Below are 27,402 nucleotides of genomic sequence, written 5' to 3'. Positions count from 1 at the left end.
TACATTTCTAAGCTTGATAAATGTGAAATGTTCAGTTATTAGAATCCATAAATGTCAAAATCTCTTCTCAAACATTTTTATGTATTTTATTTTAAAATGTTTACCCCCAGAAAAATCTTGTGTAGCAAGGAATGTAGTTAGACTATAAGAAGTACTGTTGTGTACTACTTCATACACAATGGTAAGGAGAGGTGGGCTTCAGAGTGGTGCAGCGTCTGTCATCATATTGAAGCTGGAAAGGAGCAGACATGATTAACGGACACATAATATGAACAAACAGCAATACAGTCCAGCTATCAAAAGAACCAAACACAGGCGTCATGCTGTGTGAGGCTCCTATTACTAATGCACAAGCTAACTGTCAAAGACTGGCAAATACTGAAACTGTCAAAGACTGCGACAGAGGCTGGGGTCTGTAGCTGCTGCTGGCCATCCTATATTGCAGTGGCAGCAGGCACTTGTAGTCGGAGCATTAAAGACATGGCACAGTGAGCACACACCATTGGATCCACTGGGTTCCTGCACAATCTCTTATCAGTGTTTGTCAGAAACGTGCATTTCCTTTGCCAACTGTGAGACGCCAGTGGACGGTATCAATCTATGGTACCATATCCCTCCCACCCACCCTCCAACCTCCTGACCCTCACCATGTAATGTGGATGAAAGAACAACAATGGGAGGGGCGAGGGGGGGGGGGGGGAGGTGATGGCTGGATGCAACTGGCATTGAGGAGACTGCAGCCGAAGGCTGGTGCCAAGCTGCTACCCATGCTCCAGCATATGCCCTGAGCCCTCCCAAGAACACCAGCTGAAAATTGGGCAGAGGGCATGCATCCACAATCAGAGACGGAGGTGCAAATGAAGTTTGAGGTATCTTGATGACTGCAGAGAGATTCAAGGCAGCATGTGGGAAAACCACTAAGATGAGGAGTCCATCTCCATGCGATGATGGCTGTTGAGATGGCGATGACTGTGAAAGGGTGTCAACTTGCATTGGCTCCAGGTCCAGCATCAATGGCATGGGGCCCCTTGGAGCTGGATGCAGCGAGGCCTGCGACAGGATCATGCAATTAACATGGACGAATTTGATTCTGGTGGCATCTTAGCAGTCCTCTCAGTCCCTGCAGTAAAACCATAGTATGTTCAATAAGTTCTACAATAATGCCTCACTCCCAGCGCCTCCGTTTGCCCCATGCAATCTGTAAAAGACTGATTGCATGGAGCTAAATTTTGGAAGTGGGCTGGCCAATCCAAATTGCTCCTTATTGAGATCAGGTGCTCCAGGAAGTCTTCCCTTAAAACAGCCCTTGAAGTGTGCCTGTTGCTCCATCCTGTTGGAACCACATGTCTCCTAAGTCCAGTTCTTCAAGTCATGGAAAAAAAAGATTCTCCAGCATATTCACATACCAGTCTTAATTCACTGTCACTATTACCTCATATTCTTCAAAAACCCAGGGACCAACAATCACAGCTATGGAAACTACACACTACACTGTGACTTTAGATGATGGCAGAAGCCTTTGATGCAATTCTTGGGGACTGCTGTTGACCCAGTAGCACATTTTATGTTTGTTAACTTATCCAGCCAGGTGAAAATGGGCTTCATCACTGAAAAACACAATTGCGTCCTGAGGAATGTTTTCAAGAAGAGTGCCTCATGCGTACCTCCAAGAACTAAATTCATGTTTGGAGAGTTCCTGCCCAATCACCAACTTGTACAGATGGTAATGAAGATCGTTGTGAAGAATTTGTCTCACTGAATGATTGGAAAGTCCAAGATCACATGTATGTTTGCATGCAGAATGCCATTGGTATTGCAAGATTGAAGCTCTCACTGCTGCAGTGTTCTCACATGATATGGTGGGCTAATGGACTCAAGTTCTTCATCGTATTGTACTCATCGTTTGCCTGAACATAGTGACCCATGTAATCATTTATTTCTGGTCCAGGACATGGCCCATCGCGCTACATTGAAGAAATTTTGGAAGGCGTGGGTGGACTGTGATCACAGAGCACCTGCTTGCTCCTCGCTGTTCCAATGCATGATGGTGACTAATCTGGAAGAGAATAACACTTTAGAAATACCCCTGTCAAATGAGACCACTCCCAACCCACTACGACAGCTACAGCATGAATGGCATGCATGACAAACAAGGAAGTTATGTCGCTGTATCCAGGCATTTGAGAGGGGGGGGGGGGGGGGGCGTGCGTGCGTGCCCCCTACCTCAAATGACTTCAAAACTGTGTGAATCAAAACTTCAAACATGTAACTAAATTATTTTTTAAAAAAATCTGATTCATAAAATGGGTTTTATTTCGTTTTCAGATCAGGAAGTTATGCTGCCACACCCTGTACTTTAGAACCAACAGGATGAAAGTGACAGTGGCTGTATATGCAAAAATTGAAATTAACTGGCAGATCTTGTGGGGTAACTAATACTGTGTCCAACAACTCTGTGAAAGTTGTGCCACCAGTAGTGGTAGAAAAAACACAAATTAGTACTATTGACAGCTTACAGACTGCCAACAGGAAATCTCAGAAGCTTCGTAAAGTGTAAGACAGTTTTAATAAACAGAGAATCATTGTTTGTGGAGACTGTACTGATTGAGAACAGCTAGAGTAGAGTAGTTGTCATCCAGTTTTGGACTGTTTGCCACAGAAAAGTTCCCATCAAGGACTAAAAAATGAAGTGCAACAGCCATTGACAGTTTGTTTCTAGATCCAACTACCTTAAGTGATGTAGATGTAAAAGTGGTAGTCCATGCTTTATTTGACAATCATGGTGAAACATTAACAACAACATGTGGTGACCAATTAGCATCCATATCGTAGAAGTGAAGTATAGTGTAATATAACAGAATCATGAATAATGAAATTTTCTGTCCCAGCTGTTTCAGAATTACCGTTATTTACACCAGCCAAAATCAACTGATTATTGTGTAAGAAACAGTGATTCTAAAACAATCAAGGTGTCCTTCAATAAAACCTACCAAAGTGGGACAGTTGTTAGCAGACTAGTCTTGCATTCTGGTGGACGGCAGGTCAAATACGCATCCAGCCATCCTGGTTTAGGTTTCCATGATTTCTCTACATCACTCCAGGCAAATGCCAAGATAGTTCATTTGAAAGGGCACAGCTGACTTCCTTTATCACTGTTCCCTAATCCGAAGGGACCAGTGACCTCGTTGTTTGGTCCCCTTCCCGATATCAACCAACCTTCAATAAATTTGTGGTTGTGGCACCCAAAATGAAAAGCTTACATCAACAGTGCCTCAAGCACAGTTTTTATAGAGAAATTATAGGAAGAGATTGGCTGTTTTAGAATCACTGTTTCTTACACAATAATCAGTTGATTTTGGCTGGTGTGAATAACGGTAATTCTGTAACAGCTGGGACAGAAAATTTCATTGTTCATGATTCTGTTATATTACACTATACTTAACTTCACTTCACTTCTGTGTTCTGAGTTAATCATTAAAAATGTTTACTAAAGGAATTAATTAGAGCAGCAGTTTTCTAAGGAAAGATGAGAGTTCTGATAAAGAAAATTATTTGAATGAAAATCAAACTTCAAAATCAGCATATCTGGTTTTTGCAGTCAGTTAGGAGACAAGATCTCTCGCTAGAGAAACTAGAATTATTTGTTTCAACAGATAGTAGTTCCCAGTTGATGAACCACAGATAACTTTTACATAATTTTTTACTGCATTGCATCATTCTACCTGTGGAGTGATGGGGTGTCCAACTAATTTAGAAAAAAGGGATATTAGAAGATTTACACAGAGTACAGTGTAGGTTAAAAATTTAACAGTTTCTTAAACATATTTCTACGTAACTTTTGAGTCACATTTTCCCGTAAAAGAAACAAGAGTCATGTTGAACAGAAACGAGGACAAGGATGGATAATTCTAATGATCTTGTCTATCTAATTCAGATGACAATGTGTAGTCAGGAGATGAAATTCCAATAGCACTAGTTTTGCAAATTCCTCCCATCTGTTGTTAGAAGAATGAAACACATGGCTACAAACAATAAATAAAAGACTCCGAATATAAAGCAAAAATTATTTGGAAACATATTATACAGGAAACAAAGAGGAATATATTTGGCTCAGTCATCTGAGCTACGCGAGCACAACGCTTAACATGCCCTCACAGCTTTACTTCCACTGATATCTCGTCTCCTACCATCAAAACTTCACAGAAGTTCTGCAAAATTGCAGGACTAGCACATCTTGAAGAAATGATATTGCAGAGACTTGGCTTAGCCACAGCGTAGAGAATGTTTCCAGAATGATTTCTTCACTCTGAGCATGACTCACAACCCATCCTTACAGCTTTAATTCCACCAGTACCTCATCCTACCTTCCAAATTTCACACAAGTTCTCCTGCAAAGGTTGGGTATTGGTTTATTATGCATATTCTCACTCCCTGTTATCTTTTGGAATTATCTTCTATGACAACACACTTAACATAAACAAAGTATTTTGTTCTGGAAACGTTAACAGTAAGAATATTGTTTTCAGCAAGTAACCACTGTAAGCTCTCACTGCATAGATCTGACTGCAATTCTAATGGTTAGCTATTGCATTATAGGGTAAGACACTTACTTCAGCTATGTTCACGCAAAACATTAAACTACTCCCTGACTGTACTTGGCTCTGAGCTCTATGGGACTTAACTTCTGGGGTCATCAGTCCCCCTGAACACAACAAACTACTTAAACCTAACTAACCTAAGGACATCACACACATCCATGCCCGAGGCAGGATTCAAACCTGTGACCGTCATGGTCGCACATTTCCAGACTGTAGTGCCTTGAACCGCTCGGCCACTCCGGCCGGCGACTGTACTTGTCATAAGTGTAATTATTTACTACAAAATTAATCATAGGAGATGATAATGTTCCTCTGAACTAAAAGTTCGAAACAGGCCACTCTTAAAGGGAATAGAGGACAACTTAGGATTCTACACATGGAAAAGAAAGGAAGAAAACTCAACTTGCTGATTGGGTTAGAAATATCTATGCATAAAAATAAATATGATGATGTTTTTAACTTGCAAATGAGAGATAACAGAATGAGCTTTGTCTATTTTAATTCAGATACATACTTGTATTAAGTACTTTGTTGGTCTGGAGGTTGGCAGTATTTGGAAACAAGGCAAAGCAGGTGACCAATGGTATTGCATTATGGTTCATTCAGTAACTGCACATCCAATGATACCTAGAATATAACAGCTCACCTACACCCAGACACTAGAAAAAGATTCAGCTGAACACATTTAGTGTACACAGCTAATTAAGATGACATGTCTTGGTGCATGGTTGCTGTGTGTGATGGTGCAGTTAAGGATGGAAGCAGAAGATTTTAACATAAGACGAGGACCCATAGCCCAGTATGTTTTTACTGTATTTTATGAACACTGCAATTCAGTCATTAAAGGTTTGACTACATGTGCTGATTTTTGACAACCTGACGAGAGTATTATCTGTTGTAACACAGTTTGTAATAGTGTTAAGTATGCTGAAGTGGTTAAATGCTATCAGTTACTACTGGGCTGCATGACAAGCAGTAGTGTATTGTAGAGAGGCCTCTATTGTTACATATGTCAATAACTGCTGTGTTTTCTTTTAAATGTAAATGCAAATAAATTTTAGTCTACCAATAGAAGAGAAAGGAAACTATTTACATAACTGAGAAAATAGTAGTTTTTTTCTGGGGATAGTGGCTTTCCTTCCAAATTTGCTATTTAACATGAGGTGGCATAAGAAGTATACTGATAGTGTATTGTTAATACAATGCACATATTGAATCTATAAGAGTTTCTTATCTTTTGTTAATGTGCAATTTGACTCATTCCATGTCCGTGAAGATTCACTTTTCTCGATAGGATCTACAGTATTCAATGAATGAAGAATAAATGAGTGCTAAAAGCTACTCTGTTTTGCTTCAGAGTGGAACTTGATTAGCTATGCAACTGCAACAATAGTGAATTTGTAATGTGACAAAATTGATTTATACTTTATCCTATTACTCCATATCCTTGCTTTTTGCTGTCCATTTTATTTCCCCCTTGCTATTTTTTTCCCTCATCCTATTTGTTTCCTCATTACACTTGTCCCTAGCTTCACCATAACCTATTTTTTTCTTTACACCCTTCTTTTCCTTCTGTATCTGCTCCCTCTTAATACATTTGTATCACCATAATTACATCATCTACTCTTCTCTTCCACACTGTCTTCATTCTATTATTTGCACACTTCTTAACTCTTTCTCCATTTACAACCATCGCCGCACCTCCACATCCCCTCCCACTTCTAATCTGCTATCCTATTACTCCATGTCTCCTATTTGTGTATATCTTCTCTCCATTTCTCATTTACTCTTTGTCCTTGACCACATTGTTGCTTGTCATGCCGTCTGCCTCATGCTCTCCACCCCCTTCCTTCACCAGTCTGTCATACTCTCTCTCTTTCTGGCTCCACGTAGAGTTCTTTGCATTTCCCCTGCTACTCTGTATCTTGTACACACTGATTAATTTACTGTTTCCTCCATTTAGGACTCACAGTGAACTGTTCACCAAGAATTAGTTCTTTACACTTTTTTAGCATAAACGCAGTGCATTTGAGTAGTCAGTGTATAATTAAAAACTGTACAAAATCAAGTTACAATTATTTCTTCTTGTAGATTCTGGAAAGTCAACAGACAGAGTGCTTCCAGTTCCTGATTCCATTGCGCTTGTTGAGAGGGGATTCAATGATGAAAATCAGAATACACATAATGTAAGTATTTACCTAATTTGTCATTTACATAATTCGTCTATTCATTTTTTGTGGCTATTTAATGCTGAGACAATCACACATTAAATAACATATTTATTCCAGAATGTATGTTTACTCTGCAGTGGCGTGTGCACTGATTTGAAACTTCCTGGCAGATTAAAACTGTGTGCCTAGCTGGGACTCTAACCTGGGCCCTTTGCCTTTCACAGACAAGTATTGTACTTACTGAGTTATCAAAGCATTACTCATGACCTTCCTCACAGCGAGCTGAGGTACTGACAGAAGTAAAGCTGTGAATGCTGGTTGTGAGTTGCACTTTGTTAGCTCAGTCACTAGAGTACTTGCGTGTGAAAGGCAAAGGTATGAGTCCCGGTTCGGCACACAGTTTGTCTGCCGGGAAGTTTCAAATCAGTGCACGTTCCACTGCTGAGTGAAAATTCATCCCCCAGGTTCTGGTAAAGCCATTTCTCTGTAATATCCTTTCTTCCAGTAGTGCTAATCCCAAAAAGTATGCTGGAGAACTTCTGTGAAATTTTGAAGGTAGAAGACTGAGTGAGATGGCACAGTAGTTAGCACCCTGGACTCACACTTGGGAGGACGATGGCTCAAACCCGCATCCGGCCATTGAGATTTAGGTTTTCCATGATTTCCCTATATCGCTCCAGGCAAATGTCAGGATGGTTCCTTTGAAAGGGCACACAACTGGTTTTCTTCCCCATTGTTGACACTGTCTAAGCTAGTGCTCCATCTCTGATAACTTCGGTGTCAACAGGATGTTAAACCGAATCTTCCTTCCTTTAGAAGGTAGGAGACGTACAGGCAGAAGTAAAGCTGTGATGCATGTTGTGAGTCATGCTTTGATAGCTCTGTTGACAGAGCGTATGCTCTTGGAAAAATGTCGGGTTTGAGTCCCAGTTCAGCAAACAGTTACAATTTGCCAGGAAGTTTTAAAATCTTTATTTATCACAACATGTGGTTTTCCCTCTAATTTATTATTATTATTATTATTATTATTATTATTATTTGCTCAGACTGTATTTCAGTATCAGTTTAGGTCCTCCAACATCTGAGGATATTATCATAAACCATAATTTTACCTTGGAACTCTTCCATTTGGTCCGTGTTTGCATAGAATAACAATAATATCAGAAACTGAGTCTGCCTTGATGCAAAACACTCTCTGAATTCAGTATTCCCATTATTTTTATTTGCTCAGAAAGATTTTCAATGTGCGTCCAGGTCAGGGTTGCATGTAAATGCACTCTAAATAAAAACATTTCCACAGTAATATTTGTTTTTTAAATAAAAACTGCCTTTTCCTGCTGTATTGTATTTTATTTCTTTCAGGCTTAAAGGCATGTTCTGTGGAAACTGGAATGATAAAATTTCGTTTTGATACACAATCTTTCTAGATTATAAACCAGTTCACATAATATTTTTTACATAAATAAGTGATTACTTACAGTTCTTTGGTTTCTGGCCGGCACCTTCATTTCCTCTCACTTGGTCATATGTGGGAGGTCGCACTGTAATTTCACTTATGAAAGAGAAGCATGTTTTCATATTAAGAACTTTTTTCTATGCAGTTTTCTTATTGTTTGCAATGATTGCTGTGGAGCACCATTACTCTTCTCTCACTATTTCTAGATATTTTACCGATCATTGTGATTCAAAGTCATAACTATATCTACAACTAGCATCAGAAGACTAACGAGTGCTCCACAGCAGTTAGCACAAACAGTATGAAAATTGTAAAGAAAAAAGTTTGTAATGTGAAAACATGCCCATGTTTTTCAATTGAAGCTGTAGTGCTACCTCCAGCATATGAAAAGATAAGAGGAAACACAGATGCCAGTCAAAAACACAAGGAACTGTAAGTAATCACTTATTTATGTAAAAAATAAGATGTGAACTGTGTTATAATCTACAAATATTATATATTGAAACAAAACTGTATCATCCTAGATTCTGCTGAAGATGCCTTAAAGTAGAAGGTGAAATACGTCTAGAAGAAATAAAATACATTGCAGCAAAAAGGTGATTTTTATTTAAAAGATGAATATTTCTGAGCTTGCTGTGGATGAAGGCCACACAAACTTGTCACTTCCACAGTGTTTGTCCAGATAAATCTTGTATCACAGTTTCTTGAATTTCAGATAAACATATGAACTGTTTTTGGAATGTATGTTATTAGAGACACTATTCTTTCTCAGCTGTTATCTGAAACCTGCTTTCTTTGATGTCAGACAATAAATGAACATTTTCATCTTGTTGTTGCTGACTGTCAGCTAATACAGCATGGTGATCAGCACTGCAAAGCTCTGCATCACTCAAAAAGAACAGTAACGCTCTATCACACTCTTGTAAACTTGACTTGAAACAGAAACAAATTCATGTGATGATACTAAATTAAGCTAATTTGAACACATCATCACGATCGTCAGTTTTCTGCCATATTAGCAGGTCCTTTGTGTGTCTGTTCCTTCCTGCCATCCATTGCTTCCTTCTTAATGTTGCTGTGTATGTAGCCGTCCATCATATCATCCAGAATCAAAAGTCTCTTCCTACCTCACCTTGTTTTCTCTTCTGCGTACCTCTTTAAGACATCTTTCTATAATGCTCTCCTTTTTAGGATTCCATGCCTCAGTCAGTAAAATGGAACAGTTATAGGATTGCTTTGTTGGTCCTCGGTCTGTCTGACTGTTAAGAATCCTTTTTCTGAGGAATGAGTAGATGTATTAAGTTGAAATTTACGTACTAATGTTTCCCTTGTCAGTGTAAAACTTTGAGCTTCTGAGTCATTACAATCAAAAGATACAGTTATTTATGTCACATATTTTGATGCTCACAAACTCCCTCACTGAAACCTATAGTGTCTTCCTGTTGACCTAGAATCATGAAATTTGGCAAGAAGCAAAGTTTCACAGGACATATAAAGGGAAACAGCGAAAACTGCTGATTTGTTATTACATCATACAAGAAAAGTTTTTTTTTTTCACTTGTTGCCTGAATGTACAATTGTCCATCTGTTAAATGCCCCTTTTTCTCATGAATTACAATAGCAAATCTGAAATTACACAAAACATTTAAACTTAAATTAAAACATTACCAAAAGTCTAGGAATTTTCTATACTAATGTCTTGTCAGTGTCAACCTCGATAACTGGCAAAAATAGTTGAGAGTCTCGATTCACAGGATGGACGAATCATCTATACACATATTTAAGTTTATACAGAATCCTCACGGCATGAGTCATATTAGACTTGGCCAGTTTCTTCTCTTAATATATTTGCATTACAGTTTCTTTTCCTTCTTTTTGTTGTGTTCAGTAATTGTCTTTGCTCTCCTATTGTTCTTAGGACCTCTTGATTTTTCAATCTGTCAATCTAACTTATTCTTCCCATCCTCTGCCATGTCCAAATCTCAAGAGCCTCCAGCCTTATTCTATCTTTCTTCCTCAGAGTCAATCTTCAACACCATACAACAGGACATTCAATACAAAAATCTTATTAATATTTTCCTCAAAACATTGTCCACATTGTAGCAGAATACAAAGTGTGTGAAAAAAGTAATGTGACTGATTTTTTTTTATCTACCAAAGTTTTTGTCTCCAAATGAGAATACTGTCCCCTTCATAGTAGTTCCCTTCAGCCTGTAACGTGTCACATTATTTTGAGTGTTCTCCAGAGTCCCAAAATGACATCCTTTTAAGACCTTTTTCAGTTTTGGGACAAGAAAAAGGTCACAAGGACTCAGATCAGGTGAATAATGAGGGTCTGTGGATCGACAAAAGCAAAACGAGGATAATTGAATGTAATCGAATTAAGTCGGGTGATGCTGAGGGAATTAGATTAGGAAATGAGACACTTAAAGTAGTAAAGGAGTTTTGCTATTTGGGGAGCAAAATAACTGATGATGGTTGAAGTAGAGAAGATATAAAATGTAGACTGGCAATGTCAAGGAAAGTGTTTCTGAAGAAGAGAAATTTGTTAACATCGAATATAGATTTAAGTGTCAGGAAGTCATTTCTGAAAGTATTTGTATGGAGTGTAGCCATGTATGGAAGTGAAACATGGGCAATAAATAGTTTGGACAAGAAGAAAATAGAAGCTTTCAAAATGTGGTGCTACAGAAAAATGCTGAAGATTAGATGGGTAGATCACATAACTAATGAGGAGGTATTGAATAGAATTGGAGAGAAGAGGAGTTTGTGGCACAACTTGACAAGAAGAAGGGACCGGTTGGTAGGACATGTTCTGAGGCATCAGGAGGTCACAAATTTAGCATTGGAGGGCAGCGTGGAGGGTAAAAATCGTGGAGGGAGACCAAGAGATGAGTACACTAAGCAAATTCAGAAGGATGTAGGTTGCAGTAAGTACTGGGAAATGAGGAGGCTTGCACAGGATAGAGTAGCATGGAGAGCTGCATCAAACCAGTCTCAGGACTGATGACAACAACAATGTGGATTAACAGGAATGCCTTTTGAGGTTAAAAATTCCATGTTGGAAGCAGCTGTGTGACATGGGGCATTGTCATGATGAAGCATCCATTTGTTTGCAATGTCCGATCTCATTTGATCCACCCTTTTCCTGAGACTTCCAAGGACATCTTTGTAAAACAAGTGGTTGACAGTATGTCCTGGACAAACAAATTCTTTAAGCATTATATCCCTACTGCCAAAAGAGCAACTCAGCATTTCTTTTTATCTCTCTAAGTGAGATTCATCTTCAACATGTTCTGAGCCTTCCAAAAATAATTTGTGCAGACGAAAAACTTGTAAATGTTGATGAAGAATTTTGGTAAACATTTTTGGAAAACAGTGATCAATTAATTATTATATTTTGACTTAAGTTCAGTCTTGATCACACCATTTATGTTTTAATGATATAGGTAACCGGTTTCGGTTCTTTTTACAAAACCATCATCAGACCTGTGGATAAATTTTAGGAAATACTAGAAACCAATCTTTAAATAGAATGAAAGTGTCTAATGATGTCAATATTTAACAAGATAAAATAAAATTAATTATACCCATGGCTCCCTTAGGATGGTAGGTGGAGCTCTCCTCGCTGCTACGCAGTCAACTGATGGTTATGAGTGCTGAGCACTGTTTTTATCTAAAATATAAATAAGCTGTACACATACTAACTATCTGTTAATCATACATTTAATGAATCAATTTTAGGTTATTAGTGCATTTCCTACTTTTATACTTCGACGATGGCGTCATATTATGAACGCTGATTGGCAGTTGTGAAGTAGTGTGACAGGAAGTAGGCGGAGCCTCTGCATATTTAAGCTCGTGCTTAGCACTCATAACCATTAGTTGACTGCGTAGCAGCGAGGAGAGCTCCGCCTACCATCCTAAGGGAGCCATGGGTATAATTAATTTTATTTTATCTTGTTAATTTTACTTTTGTTTTCTTTGTATTGATTTTCGTTCCATAAATCTTTCATTTAGCTTCAGTGTACCCATGTTATCCTGTAGTTCTTTTTCATCATTTGCCAGAAGGACTATGTCATCTGCAAACCTCGAACACTATGTTCTTCCTCTAACTTTTACAGCTTGTAATTTTACTGGCAATCATATTTTGTAGGTAGAACTGGGAAGGGTAAGAGACAGACCGCAGCCTTGTCTTAATTGTTTTCCTGGTTCTAACCATTTTGCACTTTCTCCTCTCACTTTCACTGACACTTTTTGATTTAAATATTATTATTATTATTATTGTTGTTGTTGTTGTTGTTGTTGTTGCTACAGGATCAAATAATGGCATATAAGGATGGAATAATGACAATATTATCAAAAGGATAGATTGCTACCCACCATATACCGGTCCGCCGCTCGTGGTCTCGCGGTAGCGTTCTCGCTTCCCGAGCACGGGGTCCTGGGTTCGATTCCCGGCGGGGTCAGGGATTTTCACCTGCCTCGAGATGACTGGGTGTTTGTGTTGTCCTCATCATTTCATCATCATCCAGGAAAGTGGCAAAATTGGACTGAGCAATGATTGGGTAACTGTACGGGCGCTGATAACCACGCAGTTGAGCGCCCCACAAACCAAACATCATCATCATCATCATCCACCATATACCGGAAATGTCAAGTGGTAAACAGCAACAACAAAAAGACTACGAAACACATTAGCTTTCAGCCAGAAGGCCTTATTATGAAATTGACACCATACACATACACACATTCATGCAAACACAGCTCCCACATACACTACCACTGCCTCTGGCTGCTGAGACCAGATTTTGAGCAACTGCACACGTTGGGAGAAGCAATTCAGGTGGTGGGGGAAGGAGGAGGTTGCAATGAGGAGGGGAAGGACAACAGGGTAGGGGTGGAGGAAGTAAAATGCCTCTTGTGGCAGCTGTACAGTAATGAGGTGGAAAGAGTTTAGATCAGCTAGGTGCAGTCGGGAGGTTAGATGGTGGGCACGGGGTAGCGGGAAAGGAGACAAGTAAAAAGACTGTGGGTGCGCTTGTGGAACAAAAGGCTGTGTAGTGCTGGTGTGGGAACAGTGAAGGAGACAGGTGGCTGAAGGACAACAACCAACGAAGACTGAGGCCAGGAGGATTATGGGAATGTAGTTCCCAGCTGAGCAATTCATCAAAGCTGGTGTTGGTAGGAAGGATCCATACAGCACAGGCTGTGAAGCAGTCATTAAAATGAAGAACGTTGTTCTGGGTAGTATGCTTGGCAACTGGGTAGTTCAGCTGTTTCTTGGCCACAATTTTTTGGTGGCCATTCATGCAGACATAAGCTTGTGGGTTGTCAAAGCCCACATAGAATGAAGTACAATGTTTGCAGCTCAGCTTGCTGCTATCTAGAGGAATCCTTGCTAATCACCCGGAATCTCAAACCCGTCATCTGGTTCAGATTCATTGATGACATCTTCGTGATCTGGATTGATGGTGAGGATGCCCTATCCACATTCCTCCAGAACCTCAACACCTTCTCCCCCATTTGCTTCACCTGGTCCTCTTCAACCCAACAAGCCACCTTCTTCGATGTTGACCTTTACTACAAAGATGGCTACATCAGTACCTCTGAAATATCAAACATACCAACCATCAGCAATACCTCCATTTCGATAGGTGACATCTACTCCATACCAAGGAGTCCCTTCCATATAGTCTAGGCGCCCATGGCCGTCACATGTGTAGTGACAAGCAGTCCCTCTTGAAATATACTGTGGGTCTCACTAAGGCCTTCACAGATCGTAATTATCCTCCCAACCTTGTACAGAAACAGATCCCCCATCCCTAATCTCTCCAGTCACCCACCACCTCCCAAAGTCCCACTGTCCTGCCACAGAGGAACATTCACCTTGTGACTGAGTTCTACCCTGGACTGGAGCAACTTAATCCCATTCTCTGCCAGGGTTTCGAATGCCATTCATCGTGCCCTGAAATTAAGAATGTGCTACCCACTATCCTGCCCACCCATCCGACAGTGGTATTCCGCCACCCACCTACACAATATCTACGTCCATCCCTACACAATCCCTGCTGCCACCTTTTTGCCTCATGGGTCATATAACTGTAATAGACCTAGATGCAAGACAAAGACCTGTCCCATGTGACCTCTCACCACTACGTAGTCCAGACTGGTCACAACCATCGCCTATCCCATCAAAGCCAGGGCTACCTATGAAACCAATCATGTGGTCTACGAGCTAAGTTGCAGCCACTGTATTTCATTCTACATGGGCATGACAACCATCAACCTGACATCCACATGAATAGCCACTGACAAACTGTGGCCTAGAAACAACTGGACCACCAGTTACTCAGCACAGTGCCCAACACAACGTTCTTCATTTTAATCACTGCTTCACAGTTTGTTGCCATTTGGATCCTTCCTGCAAACACCAGCTTTTATGAATTGCTCAGTTGGGAACTCTCCCTGAAATATATCCTACATTCTCATAACCCTTGTTGTCTCACCCTTTGGTAAGCATTGTCCTTCAACCACCTATTCCCATCCCTGTCCCCACTCCAGCACTACACAGCCTTCTATCCACCCACCCCCACACCCCCTTCCCAGCCTCCATCCAACCTAAGGACTGCACCTAGCTGCCCTATCTTCTCTCCATCTTGTGTCTGTGTGCTCCCACAAGCAGTGCTTTACCATCCTGCTATCCCTTCCCCTCCTCACCTCAGCCTCCTCTGCACCCCCACCATCCAGATTGCTTCTCCCAACATGTGCAGTCGCTCACAGTCTGACCTTGGCAGCCAGAGACATTGGTCATATGTGTGTGAGGTGTGTTTGTGTGTGTGTGTGTGTGTGTGTGTGTGTGTGTGTGTGTGTGTGTGTGTCCATACACGTTACCTATTCCAGAAGAAGACATTCTGGCCGAAAGCTAATGTGTTTAGTAGTCTCTTTGTGCCTCTCTGCAACTCACCATCTCTCTATATGGTGGGTAGCAATCTATTTTTATTCTTAGATTAATTTATACAAAGATCACTTAATAATTACATTTTGCTGTATTCCTGTTATCTTCTGACGAACTTCTCTATTCAGTGCATCCTCCTTGTGTACACTTTGATGCTCCATTATTTCATTGTATATTTTTTCAAGAAATTTGTGTCTGTTGGAGTCAAATCTGCCAACAGCTTCCACTGAAAAATTTTCTTTGGTCACTATGGCCTGGCATTCTCAAGAAATAACCATATCACTCTTCTCCAGAACCTGCAAAACTTCTCCCCCATTTTCTTCACCTCGCCCTACTCAACCCAACAAGCCACCTTCCTAGATGTTGACCTCCACCCAAAGATGGCTACATTCGTACCTCCATCCATATCAAACCAACTAACCACCAGCAATACTTCCACTTCGACAGCTGCTACCCATTCCATACCAAGAAGTCCCTTCTATACAGCCTAGCCACCTGTGGTCATCGCATCTGCAGTGACGAGCAGTCCCTCTTGAAATATACTGAGGGTCTCACTGAATCCTTCACTGACCGTAATGATCCTCCCAACCTTGTACAAAAACAGATCTCCCGTGCCTTATCTTTCCAATCTCCCACCACCTCCCAAAGTCCTACCGTCTGGTTGCAGAGGAGCATTCCCATCGTAACTCAGTACCACCCAGGAAGGGAGCAACTGAATTACATTTTCCATTGGGGTTTCGATTACCTCTCATCATGCCCTGAAACGAGGAATGTCCTGCCCACTATCCTTCCCACCCCTCCTACCGTGGTATTCTGCCGTCTACCGAACCTACACCATATACTCGTCCATCCATACACAACCCCTGCTCCCAATCCCTTCCCTCATGGCTCATACCCCTGTTATAGACGTAGATCAAAGACCTGTCCCATACATCCTCCCACCACCACCTACTCCAGTCCATTCACAAACATCACCTATCCCATCAAAGGCAGGGCTATATGTGGAACCAGTCATGTGGCTACAAGCTGGGCTGCAACCACTGTGCTGTATTCTATTAGGCATGACAACCAACAAGCTGTCTGTCTGCATGAATGACCACCAACAAACTTTGACCAAGAAACAAATGGACCACCCTGTTGCTGAACATGGTACCAAACATAATATCCTTCAGTTCAATGACTGCTTCACACCCTGTGCCATGTGGATCATACCCAACAACACCAGCTTTTCTGAATTGCGCAGGTGGGAACTTCCGTGCACTATGTCCTGCGTTCCCGTTATCATCCTGGCCTCAGCCTTCTTTACTCACTGTCCTCACCCATCCAGCCCCTTCCCTGTTCCCATTCCACTACTATACAGCCATCATTTCACCACCACACCCAGTCTTTTTATTTCTCTCCTTTTCCGATACTTCCACACCCCCCACCCACACCCCCCCGCACCACTCCTCCTCTCCACCTTTACCCTGCCCTCTGTCTAACCCTCAGCACATAACTGTCTGGTACCCCAGCCATACCATCTTTCCCCCTCCCCGCCCCAGCCTCCTCCTTACCCCCACCCAGGTGCCACTCCCATTATGCACTGGTGCTGCTGCTCGCAGTGTGGATTCAGTTGCCTGAGACTGCAGTCGTGTGTGTGTGTGTGTGTGTGTGTGTGTGTGTGTGTGTGTGTGTGTATTGTTGACGAACGCCAGTGGCTGAAAGCTTTAATTGTGAGTGTCTTTTTGTTGTGCCTATCTGCAACTCAGCATCTCCGTTATGTTGAGTAGCAACTCTTCTCATAACATTGTTACATTCCATCCTGGATTTTCCATTGTTTCATTTGAATACATAGTTAAAAATATCAGTGTTTGCTTTGCTACCTTCAATTTCAATTCCTGTCTTATTTGCTGGGGTGTGGAGACTAACTTTAGTGCCACTAACAGCCTTTATATACAACCAGAATTTCTTTGGGTTTTGTGAAAGATCATTTCACAGTTTCACCCTACAGTAGTCATTGAAGGCTTCACACATTGTTCTCATGACAGTCAAACATATTTCATTCAGCATCTCTCTATCTATAGCCCTGTGCTTTGTATTACACCTATTATGCAGTAATATCTGTTTCTACAGAAGTATCTTTCCAGTGACTGTATACCATGGAGGGTGACTCCCATTACAAACAATTGTACTGGGTACATATTTGTCTAGCGTATCAACTATTCTTTTAAGCTTGAGTCATACTTTACATTCTCATGCCCTGCCTGAAAGTTTCAAGTTCCTCATTGAGATCTGAGAGTACTGATTTTTTTTATCTAATTTGCTGAACATATATTTTTCTGCATGTTTTAGTATTTTGGTAATCATTGTTGCCACAACCGTGTCATGGTCATTGATACCAGCTTCAATGTGGACATCTTCAAAGATGTCACATCTATTTTTTGCCTTTAGATCCAATATATTTCCATTGTAAATGGGCTTTCTAACTACCTGTTCTAGGTAGGTTTCAGAGAAGGCATTTAACAATGTTTCACAGGATGTCCCGTATCGTGCCCACCACAACCAAAACTAATTTTAGCAATTAATTGTTGGATGATTAAAGTCTCTTCCACAGATGCCAGTAAGATTGGGGAAATTATGTACAAATGAACTGAGGTTTTATCCAAAGTTTTCGATTACATCAGGAGATGAGTCTGGTGGGTTATAGAAGGATCCAGTTACCATTTTATGCCCATCTCTGACACTGAGTCTTACCAACACAGTCTCAATTGCAGCTTCACTTTCTGTCTCTGTGGATTTGAATTTCTTGTCTACTGCGACAAATACACTATCTCCATTGTGATCTACAATTAAATTTCCCCCCAAAATTTCTCTGCTATCAATTTCAGGGGCCAACCAGCCTTCTGTACCTAGTATTATATGTGAGCTTCCCTGCTTTTCAGGAGCACTTCAAACTCTGGCTCTTAGTTGCTTATGCATCAGCAGTTAACTAATAGAATTTTAATACTCTCATCAAGGGGTCACTATTCATTTCAGATTTTTGGTTTTTGCTAGACTCATTTGTCATATTCATGATATAAATATTGTTGAATCGTGAACTCAAAAGTCGTCTTGTTCTGGAATGGCTTGACCATCAACAAAACTTATAAAAGCACTTGTACATCATTAATAATTATTTTCATTTCTCCACAGCTGTTCTACTATCTTCAGAGAGCCACTTCTACGTATAAACTCAACAAGATGGGTGACATACTGCAACTTTGTCTCAGCCCTTTTGTGGCATTAATGGGTCTAGATAACTTTGACTCTGTCTTAATCCATACACCATCATCTATGTACATTTCAGTAATAATCTGTAAAAGATGGCCATCCATATCTATATCGTTTATGGCTTGCCTCAGTTTTGTTTCGGAACAGTGTCATCAGCTTTTGCTAAATCTACAAAAGGCAATGTGCAACTCTTCCCTACTGCTATAAATTTCTTCAACAGACATTGTATAATAGATTATCTGTACAAGATCTATTCTGTCTAAGCCTATGCTGGCCTTCCCCTATGTGGTGGCCAACATTCTGTCATATTGTCTTATATATGATTTTGCCAAATAAGAGCCTCATCGTGCAGTTCATGCTAATGGTTTATAGCAGTTAGTTTCTCTTCTATTCACTTTCTTGAAAATGGAAGTCGTTTATGATATTCTCTGTTCTGATGGAATTACAATCTATTGACAGCAGTTGTTTGTAAGATGTATTATTATTTTCTTCAGATGATTGACCATTCTACTTTTTAGATAATGCCATATTCAGTTCCTCTGTTGTAATGGTCATATTGCAAATAGTTTCTTCAGTCAGTTAGATCATCTGTATAATGTCTGTAATTGTCCACCACACTTCTGTAGTGTGTCATCTCTTATTAAACTCTCACTTTCAATGCATTTCTGTTCCCACATCTAGTTCTTCTCTGATTTAATCCTGTTCCTTAACTCCTGATTTATTGTTTGTTAATTTTATGAATCTTGAGATGATTTGGTTGATAACCACTTTTGTATAAATGTTTCGTTTTTCCAAATCAGCTTTTTAATGTCATCTGATATTCAGGTATCTCATTATGTATAGTGAAGCCAAGACTCCTAGGAGAGTAAAACCAGATGTCAAATGCTGGTCCGCCAGGTTGGGTCATTGAGTCAGCACCCCAATAGCCATTAAAGCTTTCTCAGTTTTGAAAAAATAAAGTGAAGCCCTAGAACTTGGGATTTAAATATAATGAGTTTTTAAGGTGTCTGCTTTAATATGAATACACTGAAACATAAAATTTTACATGTTTACCTTATGTTGTTCATGCAGGAAAGATACCAGTGTTACTGGCACTGTTTATACAAGTGTCAAACTCTGTCAGAATCTTACTAAGAAATTATCTTTCTAGGTATTACTGAAGTCGGAGATGGCACAGAAAACATCCTTAGAGAAAGAAGCAGAATCAGATGAAGAAAAACAGCAGATTTCACATGAAACCAAATGGGATATTTTTGATGTTACTTTAAATGTAAATGAGCTGAGAACATTGATACGTGAATGGGTAGCCACGGAGAGAGAGCCAAAGAGTATTGATATCAGACTGTTCACAGATCTTCTTTGCCAAATGGTCAAGGAGAAAAATATAGAAACTGTGGATTTGTTGTTCAGATGTTTGTACAGGTAAGTAAATATTGCAAGGAAAAGAACATTTCTTATCAAGTTACCTAATAATGAATCAGAATGAAAGACTAATTACACCCTAATGAACAACTAACTTTGTCTCCATAAGATGCACAGAACAGTTTGATTTTGCATGCAGCTGTATTATTGTGAGACTGGCTGGAGGATTTACGACACAAAGGATCGTAAGACATATACTGATGACCCAAAACATCTAACGTTTTTTGGACGACAAGAGACAGCTTTGTATTGAGTTTCAAGGCTCACACGTCTCTCAAATCAGTTAACTTTCACATTGTGTGTAGCGAATCCTCTTCTCTGGGCAGTCAGCTACGTTGATCTCCCAAATGCTTCTTCTCCGAAGACTATAGCTGGTTAAAGGAATTTGTTAAACTACTTCTCTATTCTAGAAATAATTTGGGTACTCATAGAATACATTTCAGTTCACTCACTTTATATTTTCAACTTTCACAGACAATAACTTCTGCAAGCTAACTTATCCCTTAAACATTAGACTCATTTACACATATTCAAATAGCATACATGTGTCTTGCTTCGTTCATAGCCAAGGCATGAAGTAATTCAAAAGTCTCTAGTCTCAAGCAAGTCCAATACATGAATGAACATAGAAATCTATATTCAATTGTTTGCTAGTCTTTTTACAATCAACACAGGCACTAAAGAGCACAGAATACTACCTAAACTTTCCTTGTTCTTCTCGGCCCATACACGGAAACTCTGTGGACCGTACAGCAGGTACTTGTCTGCCACCGTTCATCTTGTTTGAAACAGTGGAAGGCCGAGTGGTTTTAGAATTTACTCTGAAATTCTCGAAGCACTACATATCCCCCCCCCCCCCCCCCCCTTAAATTGAACACACGATATTTTATACAATCATTATGTAAATTGATACACACTGTTGCAACAGTATACATAGCAACCTAGATCTTTGTACTCATTTAGAATAAACTCTAGCTAATCTTTCATTTATTCTATTCTCCCTCTATTTTGACATCAAACTCAAATATTCAAAGGCGACCTGGTAAGTTTTCCTAATATTTAGGATTCGTTAGGACTCTGTCTCAATTTCCAACCGCAAACTCCAGGTATTCATGAGATTTGAGTACTTTATTCTTTATTTGGATTCTTTATTCTGCTTCTTTATTATGCAGTGGTCTTATTATTTATAAACTTTTTGTAGTCTGGAAGAACTCTGGGCAAAATAAAAGTGTTTCCATAGACACTCATAACACATAATAATGCTAGTGAAGTATAGAGTTCAAACGTACCAGAATAATTACTACAAAATTTTGTGACTTTTGTCACGATACTCCCCTTTCCCCTCTAGAAACAGTACCTATAACTCACACACGGGTTGATCCTATGAGTACCCTTTCTCCTTCCGTTTTGGTAGGTACACCCCATTTTTAATTCCTATTTTCCTATGGTACATGTCAATCTCCTTCTTGGTGTCGCTGTCCGCACAGTATAGGTCAGCCTTTCTTAGGTCTACCTATCTGCCCTTTTCATCCAATACATGCTGGGTGCAACCCCCCCACTCCTCCCCCCTTATCCTTCTTGAGTAGGCCTTAAGTTTCATTGCCCTAGTATACACCTTTGTGTACACTATAATTAAATATTACCTGGTAAAATTAAAATCTACTTCACAGTTCACACTTGCTTTTTCATACTTCTCTTTTATACCCTAGAGTTGTCCGCAGCTCGTGGTCGTGCGGTAGCGTTCTCGCTTCCCACGCCCGGGTTCCCGGGTTCAATTCCTGGCGGGGTCAGGGATTTTCTCTGCCTCGTGATGACTGGGTGTTGTGTGATGTCCTTAGGTTAGTTAGGTTTAAGTAGTTCTAAGTTCTAGGGGACTGATGACCATAGATGTTAAGTCCCATAGTGCTCAGAGCCATACCCTAGAGTCCTCCATTATTCATCCACTTCTACGTTTCCAGTATCTACTTTATGCCCGATTACGTTATTCAATATATAATATGCTTGCTTAAGTTATAAGAGTCCCACTACCCTACAAGTCATCAGAATATTTGTTAGACTGACCTCTCTGGCTTATGTTCTCTTTCCTTATTCACGCTTCCTACTTAGGTATACTAGATGTAAAATTATCATAGTTTTTATATCCTTATGTACCTAAGCAATATAGAATCGTCATTGTTCTTATGCATATATTTCTATGTATTCATATTAATAAATAGCTACAAGATAGTTTTTCCAAGTAACTAGTCAATGTGTTTCCAATATGTTGTTGTTGTTGTTGTTGTCTTCAGTCCTGAGACTGGTTTGATGCAGCTCTCCATGCTACTCTATCCTGTGCTAGCTTCTTCATTTCCCCATACTTACTGCAACCTACATCCTTCTGAATCTGCTTAGTGTATTCATCTCTTGGTCTCCCTCCACGATTTTTACCCTCCACGCTGCCCTCCAATGCTAAATTTGTGATCTCTTGATGCCTCAGAACATGTCCTACCAGCTGGTCCCTTCTTCTTGTCAAGTTGTGCCACAAACTCCTCTTCTCTTCAGTTCTATTCAATACCTCCTCATTAGTTATGTGATCTACCCATCTAATCTTCAGCATTCTTCTGTAGCACCACATGTCGAAAGCTTCTATTCTCTTCTTGTCCAAACTAGTTATCGTCCATGTTTCACTTCCATACATGGCTACACTCCATACAAATACTTTCAGAAACGACTTCCTGACACTTAAATCTATACTCGATGTTAACAAATTTCTCTTCTTCAGAAACACTTTCCTTCCCATTGCCAGTCTACATTTTATATCCTCTCTACTTCGATCATCATCTGTTATTTTGCTCCCCAAATAGCAAAACTCCCTTACTACTTTAAGTGTCTCATTTCCTAATCTAATTCCCTCAGCATCACCCAACTTAATTCGACTACATTCCATTATCCTCGTTTTGCTTTTGTTGATGTTCATCTTATATCCTCCTTTCAAGACACTGTCCATTCCGTTCAACAGCTCTTCCAAGTCCTTTGCTGTCTCTGACAGAATTACAATGTCATCGGCAAACCTCAACGTTTTTATTTCTTCTCCGTGGACTTTAATACCTACTCCGAATTTTTCTTTTGTTTCCTTTACTGCTTGCTCAATATACAGATTGAATAACATCGGGGAGAGGCTACAACCCTGTCTCACTCCCTTCCCAACCACTGCTTCCCTTTCATGCCCCTCGACTCTTATAACTGCCATCTGGTTTCTGTACAAATTGTAAATAGCCTTTCGCTCCCTGTATTTTACCCCTGCCACCTTTAGAATTTGAAAGAGAGTATTCCAGTCAGCACTGTCAAAAGCCTTCTCTAAGTCTACAAATGCTAGAAATGTAGGTTTGCCTTTCCTTAATCTACTTTCTAAGATAAGCCGTAGGGTCAGTATTGCCTCACGTGTTCCAACATTTCTGCGGAATCCAAACTGATCTTCGCTGAGGTCGGCTTCTACGAGTTTTTCCATTCGTCTGTAAAGAATTCGCGTTAGTATTTTGCAGCTGTGACTTATTAAACTGATTGTTCGGTAATTTTCACATCTGTCAACACCTGGTTTCTTTGGGATTGGAATTATTATATTCTTCTTGGAGTCTGAGGGTATTTCGCCTGTTTCATACATCTTGCTCACCAGATGGTAGAGTTTTGTCAGAAATGGCTCTCCCAAGGCCGTCAGTAGTTCTAATGGAATGTTGTCTACTCCAGGGGCCTTGTTTCGACTCAGGTCTTTCAGTGCTCTGTCAAACTCTTCACGCAGTATCATATCTCCCATTTCATCTTCATCTACATCCTGTTCCATTTCCATAATATTGTCCTCAAGGCCCTTGTATAGACCCTCTATATACTCCTTCCACCTTTTTGCTTTCCCTTCTTGGCTTAGAACTGGGTTTGCATCTGAGCTCTTGATATTCATACAAGTGGCTCTCTTTTCTCCAAAGGTCTCTTTAATTTTCCTGTAGGCAGTATCTATCTTACCCCTAGTGAGATAAGCCCCTACATCCTTATATTTATTATCTAGCCATCCCTGCTTAGCCATTTTGTACTTCGTGTCGATCTCATTTTTGAGACGTTTGTATTCCTTTTTGCCTGCTTCACTGCGTTTTTATATTTTCTCCTTTCATCAATTAAATTCAATATTTCGTTTCCTCTATATACGTATTAATAAATATCTACATGATAGTTTTTCCAAGTAACTAGGTGATGTAGAACCATCACAATAATCAACCATAACTGCATATTTCTCTATGTGCACATTCTTTGCCCCTACAACACTTGACAGTTCTCACGCCCTTTTAATCTGTACTTTCATTGTTTGCGCCTTCGTTTTATGGTGTGTGTGTACTTGGAAATGTGTTTGTGTAGCCTGATTCTTCAGCTTACTTATATGAAATAAGTTGAAAGTTATTGGAAACCATAGAAAATAAGGAGGATTTCAGTAAGAAATGAAAAATTAGAAATGATTGCTAAGATTGAAGGAGATAAATAAGATGGCCCCAAAGACAGGAAACCCTTCCCACCCTCTTTCCCGAGGTCCCCTACTTCTCTGGTACTTGAGTGAGATGCCGGAGGAGGTATGATCTTAAACGTCTCCTGCAGAACGGACATTCTCACCTTCACCTCTGAAGTCCCCGAAGAAAAATCTTAGCAACTAGTGTTAGTCATGCTTGTACTTACACTACCCACCCCTTCCAAAACTAATACAAACCCTCCCATCCACTTCACATCTCATAAAAGGTATAAAATGGTCTATAAAAATAGAAAATTATACACTATGATAACATAGTTGTTTGGTCATTCAGTTTTACTATACTTTTATACACACATAAACTCCTCTAGATTCATTTTATGTCGTCTCGACATCACTTGATTTAAATAGTACTATCATATTATACCTTTCACTCAAATAATATTTTATTCTTTTCATTTCATGTCTAGAGATCACTGTTCATCTGTGATTATCTTATGTTTTTTGCTTTACCATCATATCCAGTTTTCTACGTACTAAAATTATAGGATTGTTTAAGAATTCAAGAATGAATTACAGAATAGTTTAAGATTTGAAGGGAAAAAATTGCACAGAAGAAACACTGAAAACAACTAGGGATCCTACGGTCGTCACTCCACACATTACCACAGAACGTTAACATCCCTGGGAGGCGTACTATTTTTTGTCTTTTACATTGTATTTTCCTTTTTCTGGTTCTGTTATAGGGTCTACTAAACCTAAAGCTTTGGGATGTACCACTGTTTGCAATCGATACGGTCACTCATACTTTTGAAAAAAATTATGTGTTTCTCTCTTCAGGGCAGAGTTCTGAAGATGCTGTTTTACTTGAACTAGGTCATTAATGTTATACCGAGGTTCGACAGTCTTCTCATTATATTTACTCATTCGTTGTTGTGCTCTTTCAAACAAGTTCTTAGAAACTATTGTTTGATGAAGTTGGTAATCAACAGTAGGTTCTTCTGACCAAGTAAAACATTTAATAAGAGGTTATCCCACAAAATGTTTTCCTATTAACCTCCAAAGGGGTTAATCTAGTTGATAAATGTGGTAATTCATTTAGAATAAGCTCAAAGGCCTTAACTTTTGTTGCCCATGACATATGTTTTTCATGGCATTATGTATGACATAATTTCCCAATTTCTTTCATAACCCTTTCACTTGGGTTGGAAGACAGATTATAGATGGAGATTAATACTTGACGAATATCTTCCCACATTAAGATTTCTTTAAAGTTGTTACTAACAAATTGTGGCCTATTATCGGAGATTAATCGTTTTGGTTTGCTCACCTCGAGAAAATATTGTTGCAAACAGTGGATCACTGTTGGTGTATTTGCTTTCTTAATAGGATACAACTTAACATACTTAGACCAACACTATGGGGACAAAAATGTACGATACTCCTTCCTTCCCTTTCGGAATTGGTCTGAAGAAATCCGCTGCTGTAAGATCTTGTAATGCCTTAGGAATGATTGGATACATTTTGTATGTAACATGAGTGTTACTGTCTTTTACTTTCTGACAGTTTTCACAAGTTCTAATTAAAGATGCTACCTTATATCCTAGCTTTTTGAAATAATAGAACTTGTTCATGTGGCTATACACTTTTTGATTCCGAAGTGTCCATACCCTGTATGGACATACCAAGCAATTTCTTCCTCCATCAACTTCGGGATGCATAAACGCCACCATCGAGATTTTATACTGTCTCTCCAAAATAAATTATTCCCTATAACCTTCCATTTGTCTGCTTGATTGGAGGTAAAGACTTTCTAATAGACATAGCATATATTTCTGTTAAGTAGAGATTATGATGGATGTTGTCGGTTATTCTTTGAGCCATTTATTGTACCCTGTTGTGTGGATATTCTACCATCATAAAATTAATTGCAAAAATTATTATGTGTCCTTCTGTACGTTTTAACTCTTTCATATCCACAGGTAATCTAGACAAAGTGTCGGGTACAATATTTTCAGAACCTTTTACATACTGTAATTTAATGTCATATTCGTGTAGGAACAACATCCACTGCATTAATGTACTATGTAATAAGCGACTACTCATTAAAAAAGATAGCGTTTGTTGATGATCCATATATACATGGATCTCTGATCCCCATACTAATGTTTGGAATTTTTTGATACTCCATATATACTGCTAATAGTTCTCTCTTTGTGGCTGTATAGTTTAATTCATGTTTGTTAAGACTTCGGCTAGCAAAAGCTATAGATTAGTGATTTTTACTTTCCATACCTGGATGGTTGTAGTGTGGGTGGTTCTACCAGTGCTTTTTTCACATTTTCACGTGAATCATTGGTCTCTTGGTCCCAAACCCACAGTATTCCCTTCCTTAATAAACATAAGAGTCTTGGATCATTCAGCTCTCGACTTTGTATATATCTTCTATAGTATCCAGCCATGCCAATGAATTCCCTCAATTGTCTTATGTTTTTAGGTGGTGGACGCCTTCTATGCATTCTGGATCTGGTGTAACCCCTTGCACCCCTACAATATGCCATAAAAACTTAAGCTCTTACTTCACAAAGTGCGATTTGGATAGTTTTACTGTAATACCTTTTGCTTTAAACCTTTTCAAGGTTTTACACAAGGTCAGGCAATGCTCTTCCCAGGTAGATGAGATTACGAGTATGTCATCCACATATATTATTAAATCCTTTAACAACTCCCTTCCTAACACCTAGTCCAGCGCACGTATAAACACGGATACTGAGATATTTAGTCCGAATGGTAACACATTAAAATGATATGATTTCCCATAAAATAGAAACGCTGTACATTTCTTTGATTCAGGGTGTAACCTAATTTGCCAGTACCCAACAGCCAGGTCCATTGTGCTAAAATATCTTGCTTTCTCAAATTTAGACAATAATTCATCAATATTAATTGGTCTGTCTCAGTCTGTCTCTCTATTTATTCAAAGTACATGCTTCTAGCACTGATCACACACCTCCTGTAGCTTTTTTACTACTACTACTACTACTACTACCAAGGGATTATTCATG

The 27,402-nt window shown here is 39.5% G+C and overlaps 1 protein-coding gene across 2 annotated transcripts in view; it reads left to right on the top strand.

Annotated features, from left to right (window-relative positions):
- The window catches only part of LOC126161866 (DNA repair protein REV1), a 117,357-nt gene that overhangs the window by 70,182 nt on the left and 19,773 nt on the right, over positions 1-27,402 (top strand). For both annotated transcript variants that reach the window (XM_049917982.1, XM_049917983.1), the window contains 2 exons: positions 6,690-6,784; positions 19,583-19,854. In XM_049917982.1, coding sequence (XP_049773939.1) covers positions 6,690-6,784; positions 19,583-19,854 — 367 coding nt within the window. The remainder of the gene's footprint in view (positions 1-6,689; positions 6,785-19,582; positions 19,855-27,402) is intronic.

The sequence above is a fragment of the Schistocerca cancellata genome, chromosome 2, assembly GCF_023864275.1.
Source record: "Schistocerca cancellata isolate TAMUIC-IGC-003103 chromosome 2, iqSchCanc2.1, whole genome shotgun sequence".
Lineage (NCBI taxonomy): Eukaryota > Metazoa > Arthropoda > Insecta > Orthoptera > Acrididae > Schistocerca > Schistocerca cancellata.
This window is presented reverse-complemented; position numbering and strand designations above follow the sequence as displayed.